Genomic DNA, 24,685 nt, shown 5'->3' with positions numbered 1-24,685 from the left:
GAAAAAGGGGAAATGAAAAAAAGAAATGTTTGGGGGACACAATGGGTTTGTTGAAAATTCGATGATCACCGTCATCCCCTAAACTCCAATTCACTATATCTCAAAAGAATTATAATAATCTATAGACTGCATAGTGCCCTAGCATCTTTTTCTTATATGAGAGGATAACTTTTTCTCCATTGAAGATACCCCATTAACTCTCTTGATTGAGGTCATTTGTAACTCGTATTTGACTTTGTAATACACATCAGAATAACATCAAGATTGATACACTAGACCAATCACAATGTTCAACATTGAAATATGCACAATTTATACATCATCTGATCTAAGATTGATTCAATTCCCATAATATGTTTTTTTTTTTTTTGATAAAAAAAAGGAGCAAATTAAGAGTGTTTTGTGTCATTTAAAAATCTCTCCTAATTCAGTGTCAGTCAAAGACGGTGATATTTGCCAAGGGATTGAATTCTACCCAAAAATAAATTTTCTTCCTTGAATTAGAAACCAAGTCATTCCTGAGTAGTTGGTGTGTTACATAGAATGATTGATCCAACGACTCTGCACATGAGCCAACCCAACTGTACCAAAAATAATTAAAAATGGATTGTTTGTGGAATTGGCTCCTGATGATGGTTAGTTGCTATATTTAAGCAAATACTTTAGGCTTGTGGATTAAGAATATAGCACATGGGGTGGGGTAGGTTCATGGATGTTCCCCATATGTACAGAGCTGTAGTTTTAGATGATGGGCTGATCCTAAATCTTCAGCTTTCAAACTTATTAACACAAATTACTTAGTTCAGCATCATGATCATTTTTGACATCATGTGCGATACAGTTAGAACATTTGCTTGTTAGCCCAAAGTCTCTCCTTTATTTTATTTACATTCATGAGTACCATTCTATTCTGAGAACTGGATCTCAATCACTAATTAAACTATTACAAGTAAACGTCATCAATGAGGAAAACTGGGTGTAATTCTCAACCAGTTGGGTTGGTGAGATAAGATCACTAAGGGAGGATGGCATCACCCATGTGCAACTTCCCACCAGACATGCCATACATTATGGCACTCTAGAGACAAATATGTATGCATACATATGGTTTCTCACTCCATGCATATATCTATCTCATCTATCTATTCCTTTTCTTTCTTTTTGGTGGTTGGATTTGTGAACTTTGTTATGTTCATCTTTTAAATATCTCAAAGTTTCTTAATATAGCTTCTCCCTGTTGTAAGCCATTGCATGTTCAACTAACTTAGAAAACTATAAATAAAAAAAATTCAAGGTTGACCTTAATTTAATTAGACAGTTGACAAATGCCCAACTAGAAGCAGACCCATTTTAAAACACTTTTGCGTTTGTTTCTTTATGAATTTCATTCCCAAGTGTACCATTTCGTACCAAAGAATTTCATAACCTCCATCCGGATTTTAATCACAGTCAACTTTTAAAGTCACTATCATGTTCCAAGTTTTGCATTACGTATTCATATAAAATATACATATAGGAGACAATTAGAAGAGTCGAGTACTGTATAAATAGAAGAAAGTTCAACACGTTTAAACACACATGAAAAAGAAAAAGTAGCTTCAACTTTGAATGCAGACAGGGAGAATGGAGAATTTCTCTAAATTTGGAGGTGTCATGATAATTCTGGCAATGCTCGCCACTAAAATTGGTGGATCTTTGGCTGTTTGGCACAGTGCCCATGCCACATTCTATGGAGGAAGTGATGCTTCAGGGACAATGGGTGAGTAATATGTGCACTTTACAATGATATCCATCACAAGATGTGTAATGTATAAACTTATTTGTTTTGTTTTTTTTTTCCTTTTTATACAAACAAACGGTTTCCTATCATTCCATGAATTTAATATCTGGCTTAAGGGCTCTGAAACTGAGAAGCACCCAAGTAACCAATCGATGAGAGAGATATGCGAACTAACATATTTACTTGACTCGGTATGGTGTGTTGTGCCTTTGTAGGGGGTGCATGTGGTTATGGAAATCTATACAATGATGGTTATGGTATCAAAACTGCTGCCTTGAGCACAGCTCTCTTCAACAATGGCAAATCATGTGGGGCTTGTTATCAGATTGTTTGTGATGCAACTAAGGTGCCCCAATGGTGCTTAAAGGGCACGTATATTACAATAACAGCTACAAACTACTGTCCACCAAACTACGATCTTCCAAATGACAACGGTGGGTGGTGCAACCCACCACGTGAACACTTCGACATGTCACAACCTGCATATCAGAAGATTGCAATTTATAGGGCAGGGATTGTGCCTGTGCTCTATAAAAGGTACGCTCATTTCCAACGCTCGACATTTCTTAATATGGTTTAATGAGCGATTAAGGGTCCCGTTATTGGACATGATCCGCATTTAATTAGTCCATGAATAATAAATCTGATGACCATAATCATTTGAGAATGCAATAGAAAGGATGGTTAAGATCATCAAAATATTTTTATTTTTTCCCCTAGTGAGTTATCATTAAAAAATTGTACCATTGGTTCTTTATATACCAGGGTTGGGTGTAAGAGAACAGGAGGCATCAGGTTTACCATCAATGGACGAGATTACTTCGAGTTGGTGCTCATTAGCAATGTAGGGGGAGTCGGGGAGGTCTCCAAAGTGTGGATCAAAGGGTCCAAAACCAATTGGGAAGCCATGTTAAGGAATTGGGGTTCAAACTGGCAAAGTCTATCTTATCTGAACGGACAGAGCTTATCATTTAAAATAGAGACTAGTGATGGAAGAACTCGTACAGCCTTTAATGCAGTACCGTCCAATTGGAGGTTTGGCCAGTCATTCTCCAGCACCATTCAATTCTAGCAGATTGTGGATTCAAAAGCTTCATTATTATTATGTTTTTCCTTTTTGTTCTCAATTGATGTATGTTACCTATGTACTACTTAGGTTGTGGCTAAGCATATTTGATAAAGCCCACCTTCTAAATGAACATTCCAATGGAAATTAATTAAATTACAGTGCTAAAGAACATCATGGTATGTGGATTCTCTCTTGAGTGCTACCACCCAAAAAACAAAAGCAGAACAAATGGCCTTATTATCACTAAAAGATTTTAAATTTAAGCTCTCGTTGAGAGTAATCATACCACTTCATCTCACAGGCCTTTACATGCTCCACTCCCAGTGTTATGGCATACTTTCTTAAACAAACCGAAGTCCTGGCATTCACTCTATTATTTCTTATTCCTACTTTTTAGGTTTTACTTCTGAGGATATTTTATCCAAAACCAAAGTGGCATCACTACCACCTTGAGTATCTCCCAAAATAGAAATTCCACACAGCCTCAGCTAAACGGTCTACCTGACATGAAATTTCTTCTCCACAATCATCATCGTCTTCTTTTATTGTCTCTAGCCTTCCTTCCACAAGATCCAACTTATCTATCACATAATTGTTTTCATCTTCTACATATTTGTCCAATCTATTTATTTCAACACTCCCAACTTCCACATGATCAGCCTCAACGCAGAATGTCAGTTGATCGTAACTCTGAGCTTCCCCTAAGCTTTCTTCATCGTCAATACCCTGCACATGTAAATATTCTCTCCTTCCACAGTGGTTTTCCGACAAGATGAACCATGCTGCAAAGCATATTCCGGTGGAGAGTAGAAGTGGGAAGAAAAACTCAACCACCTCTAAAACCAGAGGGCATAACAGAAAAACAAACAGAAAGATTAAGAAGATCAAGAAAGAAGAAACAAAATGATCCCGAAATATAGTCTTCAAGCAGGATGCAATGCTTTCAGATGGTGTAAGCAGTTTGGGGTGCATGGCTAGTTCTGAGTATTAAGAATTTAGCGATGAGTCTTGGGCTATCTTTACAGTTGGGGGGGATAAAAAGGCACATTATTCTACAAAGAGCATACTTGATTATTTGACCAAGATCTCTTTCATAATGGAAGCTGAGTTGTAATAAAGGGAATATTTGTTATTACTTTGGGAGGGAAAATGGATGAGCATATATGCCAAAACATCTTCTTATTGAAGGCTCTGACTTTTTATCAGATATGCTCTTCCTTAAAATATAACCATCAGTTCAGGGCCAAGTAATGGCCAACCAAATAATAAATTCCTCCTTTCTTCTCCAATGTTATTTGCACCACAAAGCTGTTCTATGGTGAGGCTCGGCTTACAAATCTAACACTTCAAGTGGGTATGCCATAATGATGTTGGCAAGAACATGAAACAAAACAAAGAAGAAAGCCAAAAGAATCGAATGATCAGTCATTCGGAAAATCCAGAATTCAATATATGAAAGAAAACCAGTCACTTGGAGTCGGGGGACATCCAGATACATGAAACCCACCAAAGTACAGCGAGAATATGAAGTTATATATAAAGTTGCCTAAACTTTGGTTTATGTGACTTCTGCACCATGTGATCAGACTCAGTCATCTGTGATTTACATATATTCTCATTTTATCAGTGTGATGATCATACACAATCACAATGACATCTGAATTATAAACTTATACGACTACGTTGCATGGATAGAATGTAAAACAAGAGTAACAAATAGGTTCAGGTGTCATCCCATGACATTTTATGGGGGATTAGGAAGATCGAATCATGGACTATTACAAGTGCTATCGCCTCATGCCACGGTGGCGTTCTCGTTTACGGAAACGATCAAGCATGAACTCATCAGTTGCAGCTTGCCTTCGACCCACTGCATCTGTGTTAGTTGTGTCCGTAGGTCTGGAACCTGCACCATTATCCACCGTACTTCTGTCCTTGTAAAGCTCAGGATGGTCTGTATACATCACATTTATGATCAATGGGAATGGAAATGAATGATATATCACAAATTAAGGAACACCATGAATTTCAAATTTGCAAAGTAGCACCACAGTTTTTGCAGAAAAGAACCAGTTGGGGAAGCTGAGCTAGTTATCATTAACCAAGGCCACCACTGCTATGGACCGTAAATATCTTCTCTCATAGAATAAGGTACCTATGGGTTATTCTTCCTTCGGCCATTGCTTGGGGCCTGTGGAAAGAGAGAAACAACAGGGTGTTCCAGGGCAAGGAATACAACTCACATTTTGTTTATATGGAGATTCTAGGATGGTTGTTTCTTTGAGTGAAACTGAATAAGGAGTTCATTGGGTTTTCCCTTGAGAATTTTGTATTTAGATGAGACTGCCTTTGCATTATGTAGGTTTGATTGTGGCGGCTTTTTGTTTCTTTTTCGGTCTTTGTGCATTCTTGTTTGAGAACTATCTCAGCCTCCCTTGTACTCTCCATGTGATATATATAAAATTTTATACTTGTCAAAAGAAATAAAAAAAAAATTTAACCGAGGCCACCGGAGCCTGGACTTCCCAAACTTGGTGAGAAATTAACCTAAAAAAAATTTATGGGAAATAATCATTTTTGCAGTAATTTCCAGATAGATGGCAATCTACAATTACATGCATCTATAATAATAGTAATAATAAACCACCTCGCCGAAGCTTTTCTGCATAATCCCTGCCACGTTGAAAATAATCTGCACTGTAACTTGAAGGGATGCTCAACTCCACTCTTGTTCGGCCCACAAGCCTCTTTTCCTGCAGAACTTTTTTGGCGGCCTCTGTTTCCTCAATATTCCGCAACTTGTATCTGCAAGAATAAAAATGCATGAAGCAAGCAAATTAATCATTTAAAAAAGATGGGTGTGTGTGGTGCGCATGTGGGAGAAAGGAGGGAGGGAGCACCCCTTTCATCATTCATGAAAATAAATTGAGTCGGCCTCTTTCTCTCTGGTGCGAATGACAGGATCAAAACTGAGACCTCATGGTTGCAACACAGAATGTCCACCAAATGAGAAATGGGCTCAAGCCCAGCCACCCACTTATGATTTCAAAAATCATTTATCATAAACACGGGCTCTAACTTATATTTTGCTAAGCAGGTGAAGGTGGGTTTTCAACCCAGGTCCTGGAATCATCAACTTAGCAAGCTGGCACTAAATACCAATTGAAGCTAATACAAACAGACTGGATACCAAAAAAAAAATTCAAAATCAAAATCAAGAAATAAAATAAAATAAAACAAAGAAGGAAAAAAACAGGAACCAACATACTCAATGGGGAGCTGAACTTCAGCAATCCCAGTAGTCCACTGAGTAGAGCTTTCTTCAGAGTTTCTCTTCTTCACCTAAGAGGAAGTTGAAATTGAAAATATCGTTTATCATGAACTGTTATTATCATGAAGTGTAATCATTATGAGAAATAACTTACTGAAGAAAAGAACATTGCAATATCACCAACTCACTTTAAGATGCTCCGGGATGATGTACAATTCATCCTCTGCCCGTTTTAAATCATTGTCAGCTTGATTAGTAACATCAATATTCTTACCCCTTTTCTTTGCCAATTCTTGTTCAACATACTTTAACCTGTTAAATAAAGGAAAAACATTGAGCAAACAACCTGAAAACCCAACAAGACTGACTCAAAGAAATGCTTTTCAATGTTAAAAAGAAATTCGTGCCAAATTTCAGAATCCACATAGAAGTTATGGAAATATTGATCCTAGAAAAAATGTACCCTTTTTTTATACACCTTAATGTAGCGAAGCAAATTTTGGAGGTGATATTTTCTTCAAATGGGAGCAAGTCTCCTTAATCAGATTCTCTGAGGCCCTTTAGTGTGGTGATTATCCTCTATCAGAGGATTTTCCTTATATTTACACTATAACTAATCTTAAAGTGCTTTTATTGACCAATGCATGATTATGAGCCAAAATGAATTCTCTTGGGACCTATGCCTAAGTCAGAAACTGTGACATTGGAAGATTGATGGTACTGCCCAGCATCTTGGTAGAATCAATGTTGTCTTCATTCAGCCTTTGGAGCCAATCAAGCAGATTAGGAAAGGAATTCAAAGAGGTCTTCTTGTTAATTATTTTTGGGGCCAATTAGAGAAGCTACAAGACTCGGGCATGGAAATTTAATTGTGCAAGAGTACACTAAAGATTCTCATAAATTTTATAAGAAAGTGAAGCTATCCATATTCTACGTTACCTTGATGACCTGAAACCTGATATCAGATGACTAGGTCTATATTCAAAAAAGGACAGTGGAAGAAGCTTACAGATATGCCCATGATTCAAATTTCCTTTCAAAATCTAGAAATAAACTCAAAACCTACACCAGTTTTAAATAATTCCCACAAAACTACATATCACAATGAAACCTCAACACTAGTAGTAGGAATCAAAATCAACTTCACTGACTCCAAAAACCTTACAAACAACACAAAAAGGAATTATAAGAACAGGCTACAAGAAAAGAGTAGAAAATTTACATGTTAGGGTCTTCAACCATTACAGCAGTTTCTTGAGCAAATGTATCTTGCAAAACCAATTCCTCTTTCTCTCCATCCCCTTCATTTTTCTCACTCAACTTCGGAGCAACACCAACCGTTTGTAAAGTCGGGATGGCAGGGATTCCCAATTTCCTTTCCCTTTGTTTCTGAAGGAATTTCACCTCCTCTATTGCCAATCTGAAAATAAAGCACACAAGAAAATAGTGATTTTTTTTTCCAAACTCTCCTGCACTACAGAAATAACATAATATATACATACATATAGGATTGGGATCCGTAGATTCATGAAAGTGAACTCATATGTTAACACACAATCTTGACTGTGAATGTGTGAGATCTAACAGTAGGGGGATTTATCTTAGAGATCCGTAGCATATTCTCAACATTCATCTTTCATCCCAACTGTTGGATCTCCCATATACACGGTTGGGATTGTGTGTGAACAAATGAGTTCACTTTTCATGAGTCTTCAGGATTGTGTTGAAAAAATGGGACCTAATCATTTATATTGAAAATATATGATATATATATAAGGTCGGGTTCCATAGATAACATTGTAGGCAACGTTCTAGACAAGGTGTTTTGTCCTATATGGGCTAAAAGTTTCGGAATAGGCTGATTTTTCGTGAGGATGATCTCTATGGTGAGGGGATCATCCTCACAAAAAATCAGCTCATTCTGAATTGCTAGCTCCAGTTTACAAGTTGAAGAATCGTGGACCGTTTATTTTTACCGTTAGTTTGTAACCATTTTTCATTGGGTTAGAAGTTCTAGAATAGACTGGTTTTTTTTTTTTTTTTTTGTTGTGAGGATGATCTCCTCACCACAGAGATCATCCTCACAAAAAATAGTCCATTCCAAAACAAAATTTCCATATAGGACAAAACATTGTCTAGAATGTTGTATATATATATATATATATATATCGTATATTTTCAATATAAATGATAAGGTCCCATTTTTAGTAATAATTTGGAGAGAGTAGGTCGATCTAGGTTTACTTATTTAGTTGATTTTGAAATCTAGCTTCCTATTTTGGTTAGGGTTCCTATTATCAAATAGAGTAGGTTGTTTAGGAGTTTTGATATCAATAAACATGGATACAAAAGGATATTTTATAAAAGGAAGAAGAATTTTCCAATTGCTTATGAGGTTGATAACCCTTGAAGTGGTATTCGATGCATCTACAAAACTTCTGAATATTGCGTTCCCATACAGGATATGCCCAAAGGGGTCAATTGAAAAATGTAGCAATAATGTTAATTTCATTTATAAGAACACATGCTTCTTCACTACAAGATCGATGGACGTGGCAAACAACAAAGAATTAGTGTTTTGGAAATAGGGTTTGGCTACACAACACTTTTGTCGAGGTTCCTTTTTTCTATGCTTGATGTAGTGGAGTTGATTATGAAAAACACATTTATAATGTTACACGGATGACATATTTTTTGTGACTCTTTGAAGGGCAGTGAAGGAGGTCCGTCACCTCCAATGAAGTAATTCAAAATTTCAACCTTGAAGACAAGTTGATTTCAAGGGGGAGTGGAGTGACATAATCCTATTATTTTAATAGTAATTAAGATTTATTAGGCAAATGTAAGTTTACAAATTTATAGCTGATTAAAAATTCTAGTTTCCTATTTTGGAGAAGGTTCTTTATTCACCACCAAGTGCTCAAGGAGGTAGAGATACCAATCTGATATGATTCCAAAGAGGCTTTTGTGTATTGGTTAGGTTCTGTTATATGGTATCAGAGCTTCTAATCTCGGAGGTTAGGGCATCCAATAGACAGGTATACAAACAATTATGATGTGTTCCGACCCCAAGGATTGATTATCCGAAGCACGTATCACAATCCACTCTCCCTATTTCCTCCATATTCTTTTTTATTTGATTATATACACTTGATACAGTACACAAATTTGAGGATGAGAGAAACTTCAAGAACTAAAGACACCCCATCCATCATCCCTTTTCAGTTTGTTATTAAAATTGATTCAAGAAAATAAAAACCCTAGATTTATTAAGGCGTACTAATTTGAAAATTAGTAAAGGAAAGAAACAATATGAAAAATAAAGATTGGAGTTTGAGAAATTAATATAAACAATGGGTTTGGGAGAAGAACAGCTCTACCTCCTTTCTTCTTCGTCTTCAGACTTGTCGTTTTCTTCTTCTTCTTCTTCGAGGTTTCTCTTCCTGAAGTTCTTCATCCGCATTTGATTTTGATTCAAAAAATTTCAGACTTGTTCCCCAAAGCATTAATGGTTAGAGTATCAAAATTTCACTCGTGGGGCAGACTTATCACTTCCGTTTTTATTAAAAAAGAGTCGGTCTATTGGGCACGCACCGAAATAAGTGATTTTTATTAATATATATATATATATAGTAGGGTAGCGTTCAGGGCAAACTTTTTAGCAAACTTTTTGGCAAAACATTTTTCAAAACATGGGTTAGAGGTTTTGGAATGGGCTGATTTTTTGTGAGGATGATCTCTACGGTGAGTAGATCATCCTCACCAAAAATCAGCCCATTTCAAAACTTCTAACCCATGTTTCCAGTTGAAAAATCGTGGACCGTCCCTTTTTTTGTAAACTGTTTTTATGGGGTTAGAAGTTTTGGAATGGGCTGATTTTTGGTAATGACGATCTCCTCACCGTAGAAATCATCCTCACCAAAAATCAGCCCAATCCAAAACCTCTAACTCATGTTTTGAAAAATGTTTTGCCAAAAAGTTTGCTAAAAAGTTGGCCATTGAACGCCCCCCATATATATATATATGGGTCCCATTCGCCACCCTTAGTTTTACCACACACTTTAACAAACGCGTTTTGTCTTACATGGGTTAGAAGTTTCGGAATGAGCTGATTTTTGGTGAGGATGATCTCTATGGTGAGGAGATCATCCTCACCAAAAATCAGCTCATTCCAAAACTTCTAACCCCATCAAAATTGATTTACAAAAAATGGACGGTCCACGATTTTTCAACGTGTAAACATGGGGCTAAAATTTCGGAATGGGCTGATTTTTGGGGAGGATGATCTTCTAATCATAGAGATCATCCTCACCAAAAATCAGCTCATTCCAAAACTTCTAACCCATGTAGGACAAAACACGTTTGTTAAAGTGTGTGGTAAAACTTAGGGTGCTGAACATTTCCCTATATATATAGGGTCCCGTTCGGCACCCTTAGTTTTACCACACACTTTAACAAACGCGTTTTGTCTTACATGGGTTAGAAGTTTCGGAATGAGCTGATTTTTGGTGAGGATGATCTCTATGGTGAGGAGATCATCCTCACCAAAAATCAGCTCATTCCAAAACTTCTAACCCCATCAAAATTGGTTTAAAAAAAATGGACGGTCCACGATTTTTCAACGTGTAAACATGGGGCTAAACATTTCGGAATGGGCTGATTTTTGGGGAGGATGATCTTCTAATCATAGAGATCATCCTCACCAAAAATCAGCCCATTCCAAAACTTCTAACCCATGTAGGACAAAAAACGTTTGTTAAAGTGTGTGGTAAAACTTAGGGTGCTGAACATTTCCCATATATATATATATGGGAAATGTTCAGCACCCTAAGTTTTACCACACACTTTAACAAACGTTTTTTGTCCTACATGGGTTATGAAGTTTGGAATGGGCTGATTTTTGGTGAGGATGATCTCTATGATTAGAAGATCATCCTCCCCAAAAATCAGCCCATTCCGAAATGTTAGCCCCATGTTTACACGTTGAAAAATCGTGGACCGTCCATTTTTTGTAAACCAATTTTGATGGGGTTAGAAGTTTTGGAATGAGCTGATTTTTGGTGAGGATGATCTCCTCACCATAGAGATCATCCTCACCAAAAATCAGCCCATTCCGAAACTTGTAACCCATGTAGGACAAAACGCGTTTGTTAAAGTGTGTGGTAAAACTTAGGGTGCCGAACGGGACCCTATATATATATATATATATATATGGGTCAGGTTCAGGGCCATATGAGAAAACATATGTAAAACACTTTCGTTTTTAATAAAATTTTAAAATATGGGTTAGAAATTTGGATTGAGCTGATTTTTTGTGAGGATGATCTCTATGATGGGAAGATCATCCAAAAATAAATAAAAATCAGCCCAATCTGAAACTTCTAACTCCATTAAAAGTGATTTAGAATGTGGACCGTCGATTTTTTATCAATTTTTATCACTAATTTGTAAATCACTTTTGATGGATTTAGAAATTTCTGATTGAGCTGATTTTTTGTGAGGATGATCTTTTCATCATAGTGACCATCCTTGCAAAAAATCAGCTCAATCCAAAACCTCTAACTCTTATTTTGAAAAACGAAAGTTTTTTCATATGTTTTCTCATATGGCCCTTGAACCGCCCCCTATATATATATATGGTCCTGTTCAGCAGCAAACATTTTGACAAACATTTTGGCAAAACATTTTTTAAAACATGAGTTAGAGGTCTTGGAATGGGCTGATTTTTGGTGAAGATGATCTCTACGGTGAGGAGATTATCCTCACCAAAAATCAGCCCATTCCAAAACTTCTAACCCCAGTTTACAAGTTGAAAAATCGTGGACCGTCCATTTTTTGTAAACCATTGTTGATGGGGTTAGAAGTTTTGGAATGAGCTGATTTTTGGTGATGATGATCTCCTTACCGTAGAGATGATCCTCACCAAATATCAACCCATTCCAAGATCTCTAACCCATGTTTTGAAAAATGTTTTGCCAAAATGTTTGTTGCTAAACATTTCCCATATATATATATATATAGGGTCAGGTTCGAGGGACGTTTGAAAAGCAGTGTTGAAAACCGATGTTTCCAACTCGTTGGATTCGACGGTTCGAACGGTTGTGATTGTCGTTTGAAAACAGCCGGAAAGAAACATGTTTCTAATAAGAGCCATATAATTGTAGAAAACTCCCTCTATTATGAGGTTTATTAAAACTAAATCCAATCTCTCTCTTTCTCTCTCTCTCGACCTTTCGACCTCTTTGAACCCGAACGCAGAGGTGAAACGTCTCTTGATCTCTCGATCGATCGATCAACCTCGATCTCTCTATCGATTGACCTTAACGTGTGTTATCATTAATTTTAAAACTTTACCGTAACAAAAGAATTTAAATACCAAGACTCTGCCAATCAGCAACACTGAAGTCTTAAAGTGGATCGGGATCGGTGGCATGAAAAAAGACAAAGTTACAAACACAAGTAGAGAAAATCAAATTGTCATGTCTACTTTACTCACTACTTCTTTGGTAAGTGTTCTAAGAGGTTATTACATATATGTATATATAGGCTCTTTTTCACAGTGGGTTTACAATGTAAAGGGTGTCAAGAGAGGTTGATGTTGATTTCTTAACCTTCACCCACCGGGAGTTAGCTGAGATTCTAAAGACAGCGGCGGCGTAACAGGACAGTGGCGTGGTCCCACAAAATTGTTCAAAAATATGCTTTTGTACTGTGTTATCTTCCACAGCTCTACGTAAGGACAGGGTAGGCGGATTTGTACACGAAGACTAAGGGGGCCTTGCCCCCCACAAAAATTTTAATTTAAAAAAAAGAAAAAAGAAAACTGTGTTATCTTCCACAGTTTCATGTAGGAGGGTTGAACTACCGGTAGATTACGGGTGCCATAAGTCGATTCTGAATCTTTTTCTGTTCTACTACCGATAGATTACGGGTGCCATAAGTCGATTCTGAATCTTCTTCTGTTCTTACACAACCTGAGGTCTAGCACAAGGTTCTCACAATAGCCCAACAGCCATTTGACATGTGGCGTGAATCACATCAACAATGGAGAGAAAGTTTCTCCCTCATGCCCACACGAAGGGTTAATAAAAATTAGAGGGAGATTTCTATAATTATATGAATTCTTATTAGAAACATGTTTTTTTCCAGCTGTTTCCAAATGATAATCACAACGTTCAACCGCTAAATCCAATGAGTTAGAAACGTCGGTTTCTAACACTACTTTTCAAACGTCCCTCGAACCGTCCCCATATATATATATATATATACCCATCTAAAGTACTGTTTGTTAAACTGAATAAATAAGTGCTAAAATTGTATAAGCGTTGAATTTAAGTACTGAAATTGTTGTCTATTTACCGATTTGAATTGTACTGAACTGATTCAAATTAAGTGTTGTAATCACATAAATTTGTTTGTTACTTAATGCTGAAAACTGGTAAATTGACTATATTACCCTTTTCAACAATTGTATGTTTAAGAAGAAATTATTAATAAAATCCAAAAATAAAAATTATTTATTAAAAAAATATTAAATATAATAAAATTCGTTTTGGGAACCTAGCCGAACAAATACTCTTTCCTCCTTATCATTTAAAAAGTAAATTTAAAATTTTTTTAATTCAAATTAAAAAATAATATTAATTCAAATTAAAGAGAGAGAATATTAAATATAAATATTTCGTTAAATATTAAATATTTCAAAAAAATAAAAAAGAAAAGAGGAAATTTCTCTCTCCTCTTTTATTTTTTGCAAAATATTTAATATTATTTAAATGCGTGGAGGAGAGAGAAAATTTCGACCCTTAAAGGGCTGAAATTTTCTCTCTCTAATTTGAATTAATATTATTTTTTAATTTGAATTAATATTATATTTGAATTTGAATTTGAATTAATATTATTTAAGTACGTAGATGAGAGAGAAAATAGGAGAGAGATAATATTGGTGTGGGTTGCCTTATTAATTTGTGAGGTGCTTATATCATTATCCATAAGACATAAGAGGTAATATCATTTCAAGTATAAGGGCATACTTTTCCGTGTTGAAAAAGATCGGTGCTTACTATTTCAGCAAAAAAATTAAGTAATCCAACTTCACTTAATGCTTTTCACTTATTTTTCAGCAATAAGTGCTGAAAATGTGGAGTAAACAAACGTGCTGATTGCTGAAGCTGAATTGCATTCAACATTAAGTGCTGAAATCAGCGTTAAAAAAACACCCCCTAAGTTTAAGTGATATATATAGGGAGCGGTTTGGCGGCCCTAACATCTACCCAGTTCCTTACCAAGTTTTTATGGCCGTGAGATCTCAGCGCATCCGACGGTTAACAAAGTCTTACGGTTTTAAGTTAAAGCATTACGTTTTTACAAAAAGCCCCCCAATCAATATTAATATTCTTTAATAAATCCCTCGCAACACAAAAATCTTCTCTTCTTCGAACGTCTCTCTCTCACAACACAGAACTGAAACTCTCTCTCTCTCTCAAGTTTCACTTCGAATGACTCGAGTTCGAACTCTCACGTTTCGGATCGAAACCCCCTTGGAACGAAACCCTCTCCCTCCCTCTCTATCTATCTCTCTCTCAAGTTTCAGATCGAACTACCTTGGAACGAAACTCTCTCCCTCCCTTTCAATTATATGAAGAGTTAAAATAAAAAAAAGAAGAAATTATTACCCCATGAAAGATTGGAGTCGATACAGTATTCAAATCCTTGGAGTTGATCCATTGGCAGGTGAGTTATTTCTTCTGGTTTTGGAAGCTCCATGGATGATACCCAATTAATTGAACTTTTAAATTCTTCTTCTCCTTCAAATGCGTGTCTCTCAAAATCAACCCAGAAAGAAAGTGAGAGAGAGATCTTGTTTGGGATCTTATTAGAAGGATATCTAGAGATCAAGAATCACAGAGAGAGAAATAAAAGGTGAAAAATTATTAAAATTTGAAAAGATGCAAAAAGAAAGGTAAGGATGAGGGAAGCAAAATATAGACGGAAGCAAAATAGAGACGGTGAGATAGAAAGCTAAAAGAGAGAGAGAGAAGCACAGTTGGTGCTCACTCGTCTCTTCATTTTTATCTTTTTCTTTTGTTCTTGAGTTTTGATTACAAATGTTCCGTTAAGTTTTTTTTTTTCCAACTTGCCTATAAGAGAGATGGGTTTTCATTACAGAGAGTTCGATGGATAGAGTAGTGGGTTTTCGTTACAGAGAGTTCGAAGAAGAGAAGGAGAGAAGACTGTGAGGGATTTAAAACATAATAAAAAGATGTTAGAGGGGGCGTTAGTTAACTAGAGAAATTTTTAACTTTAAAACCGGTTAGGGCTACAAACCGTCGAATGCGTTGAGATCTCACGGCCATAAAAACTTGGCAAGGAACTAGGTAAATGTTAGGGCCGCCGAAACGCTCCCATATATATCTATATATATATATATATATATATGAACTATAACACCCCAAATTTTTAATTCGTATCTCGAGAAAAAATAAATAGTGGAATTTTAAGAAAATCTTGAAAGTGGGACTTAGGGTAAAACTGTAGGACCTTATTCTAATCATTTTTAATGGAATCTGACCTCACCATTAGATTCAAAATGATCGAAAAACATAGTTTAGCCTGTAAGCACGCTCAAATGCGAGTCCGAATATAAAAGTTGCAAAATCCTCTATTATCGGGTCGAACCAGGCTAAAATAGTGACTTTTTATTAGAGCAATAATTTGAAAAATTCGATCATACCATTGGGTTCATAACGAAAAATTATTCAACATGGACTATTTATTTGTCATTTTTGGAGATCAAGAAATTGAATTATCGTCAAAAACGAAAACGACATCAAGTTTAGGGGTCACCTCAAGTCAAAAATGTAAACTTTTGATGGAGACATAATTTGTAGAAATTGACTATACCATTAGATCCAGAACAAAAAATTAGGCAAAATAGAGTATTCATTTGTCAGTTTTGGAGTCCGGATGATCAAGTTATCATCGATCGAAACAATTGACAAAATACTGAATTCGTCCCACATTTTATTTAATAATAATTTTAATTTTTTTTATAAACTCATCTTCCCCAACGCGTCCATACGGCCAAAACATATAAAAACGAAAATTTTTTTTTCTCTTTGATCTTCCACCTCAGATCTTTCACAAACGGCTCGCCATCGACGATCGACGCAGAAGGGAGAAATGTCCGCAGCTACGTTCTCTACAAAACCCACCCAACCTTTCTTCGTTTCACTTTCTATTTCACCTGATATCGTCAAAAATCAGCCGTATTTGGATACGGAAATTTCGAAACTTTGACCTCGGATTTCGTCTGTTTCGGGGTCAAACCGTCTTCCGACGTAGAAGGGAGAAACGTCCGCAGCCTCATTCTCTACATAACCGAATCAAATTCCTTCCGTTTTCTCGTCTTTTTCAACCCGTATCGTCAAAAATCAACCGTACGTATATACGTGGATTTCGAAAACTTCGACCTCGAATTTCATCGATTTCGGGGTCAAACTGTCTTTCGCCGTAGAAGGGAGAAGAGACAAGCACTTCAAGATCTTCGAAACCACCGGGCCGGTTTCGAAAATCAGCTGCTTCGAAGTTCGGTCCGTCTCGATTTCCATACCGATCACCTCGATTTCCGCGCACACGCTTTGATCTTTTCGCCTAGACATTGTAAGGAACTCTCAATTTCTATTAGTAATCGTAGATTGTAAAAATTGCATTTAGGATTTTATTAAAAAAAATTTGGATGTATCTCCGAAATGTAGAATTCTTTTGTTATTTCAAAAATTCACGCCAGAAATTGCATGATTGATATGTTTAATTGTATTTTTAACAAATTATACGTGGGTAAGGTATTTTATTGGGTTATTTCTGTAAGTTGGGTCCTGTGCACTGCTCGGAACCCGTTTTAATATAAGTTTTTTATTTTTTTAAAGGTTTTTGATAAAAATAAATTCTTTAGTTGGAAAATGTGATTTAATATTCAATGAACTCATATTGAGTTGATGAATATCAAAAAATGGATGTTTTTATTGAAGAGATTGAAAATTGTAAAAATCGAAAAAAAGAGAAAAATGGTATGAAACGGTAAAATGTCAGAGTCACACCGGAGGGGTGATGTCTACATTTTACGTTGTTGTGTTGTGTGTAGGTTGGTGAACAGATATCCAGGGATAATATTATTGGTTGCATGTTTATTTAATTTCTGTTAGCGCGAGGCGCTCCGTTATGTTATTTATTTTAGGCCGGGTGGCCACACTTGCATGGTAGGAAACTGGATATCTATTCTCAACCTTGTATTGTTAATTTCTCTTTTGTTTTCAAATGAAAATAATATATATATATATATAGCTATTTTGTGAGCTGTTAAAGAGTTTGTGAATGCCTGAAGGGATAGTGCGTCATATCATCCGGAGTGATGTACTATCCTGAGATGTACGGTAGGGACCACCAAACTCATACGTGGTATGGGACGCGTATGAGAGTGGAGTCACAACTGGAATCCAGGATATTCCTCTCTATCTTTACCAGTGAACTTGTAATGTAAAGATGGTCGTATACGAATGGTTTGTATATTTGAGAATCATATGCACGCCTGATAGGGATAGACGAAGATGATTGGTCAGTGATCACTAACAATCTATAGTAGTCGAACATTCTGACACATCGAAAAAAGACCCATTGCTTACGGTCACGTCAAACGGTCAGCCTGAGCCAGATAAATGGTCAATCAAACGTGGTAAGTGCAGCGACCGACCACAAAATCAGGAACTAAAAGCCAGAGAAGAATTGTAACATCATGTCCTGACTGGGAGCGATCCAGTCGTGAATCCCAACTCTCTAATTCCAATACTCCACCATTGTGTATTATGTATCTGCTGCTTTACTTTGATATATAAAATGAAATACATGTTTAATGTTTCCATTTGATCAATTAGATTTGTACATAAAGAAAATGGTATAGTGAGTACTGTTTATTGATGTAATGTCAGTTTTAAAATGTTTAGTTGCTCATCCCTAGCTATATGTACCAGTTAATCGTAGTTCATTATGTAAAACTTTGATTATTTTAAAATGATTCAGTATGCTTATTCGTTCATGCTAGGAGGGGTTATTGGCAGAAATTGTTTGTTTCCCTATTGGGTAACCATTGTTACTTACCCTTTCCTTATCTATTTTTTAGTTTCAGATTCAGAGTTTGACGAGGCAAGTATAGAGTACGAATGATGATCATCTGGTTGGTCAGATAGACAACCAGAGTTCGTCACCTGGTAAGTACTAGGGCTATACCCCCTAGTGGTGTCAATTCCCCCAGGTAGTTTTATGGATTCTGTCTTGAGTGTTAGGAATTCTGTTAGAGTGAGAAATTTTGTATAATCCTGTATTCTGGTTATTCTTCCGCACTCTGATATTTCATTCGTTATTAGACGTATTTAAGCTTCCGCTAGTATTATATTTTGTATATATATGCAGGATTGTATGTTGTTTATCAGGTGCAGGTTGAACGCCCTGGAATGCTAACATAAACAGAGGAGACCATGCCGAAATTTCGAGGTGCCACCTAGTACCTCGAGATCTGACATGGGGATTTGTGTTAGTATTCGGCGGGGCGCCACATGAACAGTGTTATTACGACCCCTATTACGACTCACATTGCGACACACCGTTTTGTCTTATATGGGCAAAAATGTTTGGAATGGGCTGATTTTTTGTGAGGATGATCTATGTGATGAGGGGATCATCCTGGAAAAAAAATCATCACATTCCAAAACTTATAACCCCATCAAAATTGATTTACAAAAATTGGACGGTCTAAAATTTTTCAACTTGTAAACATGGGGCTAGAGGTTTCATAATGAGCTGATTTTTGGCAATGATGATCTCCTCACCATAGAGATCATCCTCACAAAAAAATCAGTCCATTCCAAACATTTTTTCCCATATAAGACAAAACGGTGTGTCGCAATGTGAGTCGTAATAGGGGTATACGGAACCCGACCCTATTTATATATGGGTCCTGTTCAGCAACAAACATTTTGGCAAAACATTTTTCAAAACATGGGTTAGAGGTTTTGGAATGGGCTAATTTTTGGTGAGGATGATCTCTACAGTGAGGAGATCATCATCACGAAAAATCAGCCCATTCTAAAACTTCTAACCCCATCATGATTTACAAAAAATGGACGGTCCACGATTTTTCAACTTGTAAACTGGGGTTAGAAGTTTTGGAATGGGCTGATTTTTGGTGAAGATGATCTCCTCACCATAGAGATCATCCTCACCAAAAATCAGCCCATTCAGAAACCTCTAACCCATGTTTCGAAAAATGTTTTGCCAAAATGTTTGTTGTTGAACATTTCCCTATATATATATATATGGGTCCCATTCAGCACCAAACATTTTGGCCAACATTTTAGCCAACCATTTTTGTCCTACATGGGTTAGAAGTTTTTGAATGAGGTGATTTTTGGTGAGGATGATCTCTACGGTGAGGAGATCATCATCACCAAAAATCAGCCCATTCCAAAACTTCTAACCCCAGTTTACAAGTTGAAAAATCGTGGACCGTCCATTTTTTGTAAACCATTTTTGATGGGGTTAGAAGTTTTGGAATGGGTTGATTTTTGGCGATGATGATCTCCTCACCGTAGAGATCATCTTCACCAAAAATCAGCCCATTCCAAAACCTCTAACCCATGTTTTGAAAAATGTTTTGCCAAAATATTTGCCAAAATGTTTGTTGCTGAACATTTCCCTATATATATATATATATATTATATATATATATATATATATATATATATATGGGAGGCGTTCGGCGCCCAAACAGCTGTCAAACATTTTGGCAAACATTTAGGGACTTTTGGATTTAGAATAATCGGACGGATCATATTCAATTTAACAGTCGAACGGTTTTGTAGACACCCCATTTTTGCATCCGCCTGATTAATCAACTCGTCAACCCGATCGCAATGATTCCCAATGATGGATGTGTATTCCATTGCTTTATTTTGTTATCGGATGTGGTTTAGAAATCTGGATGAGATATCTCAAACTGACAAAACCTTAGAACCACGCTACGCTAGGAAAATACGACTCTAGAAACATAGAAATCATCATCTTGCAGACCCAAAAAGAAGCTTCACGATAAAAATCACTAAAAATGACAAAATTACGAAAATACCCCTAACATCAGAACGACCCTAGAGCCTACGTTACGCTTAGGAAAACTCTCTCAAACACATAAAACAACAAATCGAAATCAAATAAATCACTTCGCCAATTTTAACAGAATTCGACAAAATTACGAAAATGCCCCTTATAAAGTTCATAATCATTTCACACAAAAAATTTCATAAATGACACAAACCATTATTCCCATTGAATTCCTTACGAAAAATCCATTCTAAAACATCCTAGAACATTAAAAACCGACTTAAAACGTGAAAAGCCCTCTCCGGGGGTAAAACGGTAATTTCACAATTTTCATAATTAAAAATTTCGAAATTAATAAATAAAATATTAAATAATTAAAGTGAAACATTAATGGAATTAATTTAAAATTTTGAATTAAAAAAATCGATCAATCGGGCTTTCAAGTAAAATTATTGAGGGTTCGTGAGATATTTCTTTAAAGACCCCTCCATTTGGGGGTCCAAAAAATTAAAGATATTTTAGAAGGGAGTTCTCCAAAAATTTAAAATCAATCAAGCAAGACTAAGGTCAAGGTATTAAAGTCAATCAAGTGAGACTAAAGTCAAAATTAAAGTCAATTAAGCAAGACTAAAGTCAAAATATTAAAAGTCAATCAATTATGACTAAAGTCAAAATATTAAAAGTCAAAATCATAATAGAGTTCTAATTAAAAAATAACTCTATCTAATAGAGTTCTAACTAAAAAATAATTCTACCTAAAATAATTCTAATTAAAACACAATTTTACCTAAAACAATTCTAACTAAAACACAACTCTAACTAAAAGAAGTCTAATTAAACACTAACTCTATCAAAATCAACCCCTAAAAAAATCTATAAATAGAGGTGCTCACACCCTATTTTCGTATCAAATCATAAACCCTAAGAGAAGTAGGTCTAAAAGTTCCCCTAGCCTCCCATAAACCTTAGTTTTTGAGTCCCAACTTCTTACCTAACATCCCTCCTTCGATTTTAGCCTAAAAAATACTTAAAAGCCCTTCGAAAATACCCCAAAACCCATAACAAACTTGAAGAATCCAGATCAAAAAATGAGATACCTTGCCTCGGAGATCAGAAATCCAAATCCGGAGACAGAACAAAGCAAGGAATACGGTACAAGGAGCAGTTTTTGTCGGATCTGAAGGAACAAGATCTTTGCTATCAGAAAGGTATATATATATATATATATATATTATTATCTAGGTTTTTTAGTAATGTAACTTATTTGGGAAGTTAGTAGAAACTGGCTTTGGCCGGGCGGGGTTGGTGCCTAACACCTTCCAACCCCGTAACGTGATCCCCAGACCCTTTTTTTTTTCTTTCGTAGATTAGTTTACCTTTTTTAGAGTCAGTTTGGTTCCTAGACCTTAACAACTAGGTGACGACTCCCAAACCTCAAGGGTCAAAAGCGGATCCGCGCATCCCGCGGATCGAGGGCGCTTTCAGTGGCGACTCCACTGTGGACATTGAGGATCAGACTTGAAAAGCCCCAAGTATGGGAAGCATTGCTAATAGAGACCTTTTTATTATTTTTTGTGTTGTTGTTTGTTTTTATTTATTGCTTTAGTTTATCTGTCTATTTTCATGGCTTATCCCTCTCGTGGCTCTATTAATGATCATTATGTTGAATGCTGTGTTTAGCCCATTTTTTATGGTTCAATAAAAGACCATTCGGAATGGTCCCAGATGATGCGAAATTTCGAAGGACAATTTTATTAAGGATAATGGTTATGGATCATGGAGATCGTTAAAGTTTTTTTCCAAGTTATTATTCATTATTCGATTTAAAAAAAAAACACATATGGATCCATTCTTTAGCTGTATTATTATTGATTTTTATTTTTATTATTTAAAAAAAAAAAGGGGATATTTTTTTAGGTATGTGCAAGCATTTTTTTTTTTAGTCTTTTAATTTTTTTATATATTAAATTGTTTGGCTAATTTTTCAAAAAACAAAAAATTATAGTTCTTCTAGGCGTGCCCCTTGACAGCAAGGAGAAAAATGAAAAAATAAAAATAAAAAAAAAGTTCTTGTGGGTTCTGTCAACAGCACTAGGTGTTGGAATAGTTGGGGTGCCTCGAGTAAAATCGTTTTTATTTTTTTTACACCACATTAACAGCAACAATATGCTAGTTTGAGTGGTGTGTTATAGGTAGAATCGATTTTTGCTCAACCCACATCACCTTCTTAAAAGACATTCACTTGGATTCATTAACAGAGACCGATTTTTTTTTCTCCCTGTTCAGCCGATGGAAATCAGCTAAAGATCAACATAAAATGAGCATTAAAAACACCGATTTCTTTCCATTAGGAGCTATGAAGCTTCAAATCGACAGCCCTCTTTAAATCTATCTGATCTAAACGGTTTTAATGAATTACTATCTCTTTCTTCTGTTGAAGAATGTTTCATGGTGTGCTGGTTCGAATTGTTGGAGGACGTTTGACTTGAATTAATGGATTCTGTTTGAAGAGCCAAAGATCCGTGTTGCCTTTCTCCTAATATCTAATTCATCCTTTCGGATAAAATGGGTAGTTCGGATCTCATTCGAAACGTTAAATCATAATTGGAAGTGCTGGACCTTGTGTTTCAGAAACGTAAACGTTGGGATTACTTTTGCACGGATCAAATCGAACCTAGTTGTGATCGATTCCCCTTTCAACCAATTTTTGTAAAAAAAAATAAAAAATCCTTGTGTTTTGTATTTTCGCTCGGATTTTTTTTCTTTATAAAAAAAAAGCAAAAATTTCAGAAAAATAAGAGGATTGAATCCAGATTTCTTTGGATTTGGAGATGAGGATGTCAATCTGAAATTACAGATGAATATCCGGGTTCATCAGCTTTGTTAAAAATCGTCCACTAATGTGGAAATTTCTGGATTAACATGTATCGGAAGCTTTGAGCTTTGGTTTTTTTCTTTCTATTATTATTTTTTTCATTTTTTCTTCCTGTAAGTATGGTTGGCAGTAGCAAAGGTCCATTTTGGTCACCTCATACTTTTATGAAAAAGTGAAAAGAAAATTGTTAGGAAAATCGATTTGTCTAATAAATAAATAAAAGAAAAAAATCATTCTTTGCCTCAATAATGTCAATCTATTGTCAATGAAATAGTCTTTGAAATCACAAATTATTTTGGGCCATTCAAAATAGTCATCGATCGAGCCATAGAGGAATAGTCATATTTTCCTTTACTTATTGATTTGACTTATGATTGATTATCTTGGTGTCATGATTTATGCTTACTCGATGTATCACGATCCTGATTGGTATATAACATCGATATGTATGTTTTGATGTAATAATTTCGATTAATATTTATGTGATAATCATAAAGTGATGATTGGATCCAGCCCATTTGTTTTGAAAAGGCCCCGGGCACACCCCACCCTACTTTGCACACACCACAAGCACGTTTACTGTTTTACCCACTTACACGTCCCATATAGCCAACGTGGCACTAGTGCGTGCCCCGGTCTCTTCGAAGATGTGAAGTCATTCATGAAAACCACAACTCCAGTCACGTACCTTAGGGTATATCAAACTGGGGCATCAATACCGTCTGATCAGGTGATTCTGAGAAATATATTGATGCACCCAGGCTGGAGCGACCTGAGCCTTTGACCTATTGTAAGCCACACAGTCACATTTCCCGATTGCCAACGTAGTACTAGTACGTGGTCGGTCCCCTCGTGGGATGCCAAACCATTTATGAAAGCTAACACTCTTGACTCGTACCCGTAGGTATAAAAGATAATCTAAGTATATCAATTACACTTCTTGGTCAAAATCGGTGCCTAAGCAAGATCTTGCCCCGCTGTACCCTACTGTACGAGGGGGATAGACTACGTCTATTCTAGACGAGAGGTATTTAAGTGGGCCCTTACTCAGTATTGTGCGCCACCTCTCAACTGGAGATCAAACTGGCTGTTTTTGACTTCAGAGAAGTGAATTGAGGTTTTAGATTATCACCTATACGATATATCAAACCATGTCACCACGTATCGAAAGGTATATAGGTGTGCTTGGGCAAGGGATGCCAGATAAAAATGCATTGCATGTAGTAAGCCTAGAGTCTAGAAACCTTCCCTGTAGGTCACGACTCGAACTTATCGTGGGTGTTCCCGGGTTGTTTATTGAATGGAACCTTTTGATTGGTGAATGTATGCGAATGATGTGAAGGATGAGATCAGAGTGTATGATTGTCCTCAAGGATCAAAAGTGTTGTTTTTGAAAATTAAAATGGGTGCACCGACCTAATAAAAAATCCATCTCTTGCAAATGACCCAGCCCAACTTGATTCAACAATCCTGATGGACCGGGCCATTTAAATGAAAATGGAAATCAAATTTTCAAAAGAGGACAAATAGTTTACAGAAAGA

The 24,685-nt window shown here is 36.1% G+C and overlaps 2 protein-coding genes across 2 annotated transcripts; one reads left to right on the top strand and one right to left on the bottom strand.

Annotated features, from left to right (window-relative positions):
- The first annotated feature begins 39 nt into the window (after positions 1–39).
- Positions 40–2,938, top strand: LOC147396291 (putative expansin-A17). The gene is made up of 3 exons (XM_086451437.1): positions 40–1,759; positions 1,996–2,317; positions 2,546–2,938. Exons 1-3 carry the CDS (start codon positions 1,609–1,611, stop codon positions 2,850–2,852), a joined length of 780 nt encoding a protein of 259 aa, XP_086307563.1. The 5' UTR covers positions 40–1,608; the 3' UTR covers positions 2,853–2,938.
- A 1,329-nt stretch (positions 2,939–4,267) lies between these two features.
- On the bottom strand, positions 4,268–9,702 carry LOC147396290 (integrator complex subunit-like protein). The gene is made up of 6 exons (XM_086451436.1): positions 9,501–9,702; positions 7,343–7,540; positions 6,309–6,432; positions 6,118–6,191; positions 5,497–5,654; positions 4,268–4,803 (listed from the first exon to the last, which is right to left on the bottom strand). Exons 1-6 carry the CDS (start codon positions 9,581–9,583, stop codon positions 4,637–4,639), a joined length of 804 nt encoding a protein of 267 aa, XP_086307562.1. The 5' UTR covers positions 9,584–9,702; the 3' UTR covers positions 4,268–4,636.
- Positions 9,703–24,685: the final 14,983 nt, after the last annotated feature.

This window comes from Akebia trifoliata, chromosome 8, assembly GCF_017979445.1.
Source record: "Akebia trifoliata isolate Shusen 1 chromosome 8, ASM1797944v1, whole genome shotgun sequence".
NCBI classification, from domain to species: Eukaryota; Viridiplantae; Streptophyta; class Magnoliopsida; order Ranunculales; family Lardizabalaceae; genus Akebia; species Akebia trifoliata.
The sequence above is the reverse complement of the archived record's forward strand: the minus strand, read 5'-3'. Positions and strand labels throughout refer to the sequence as shown.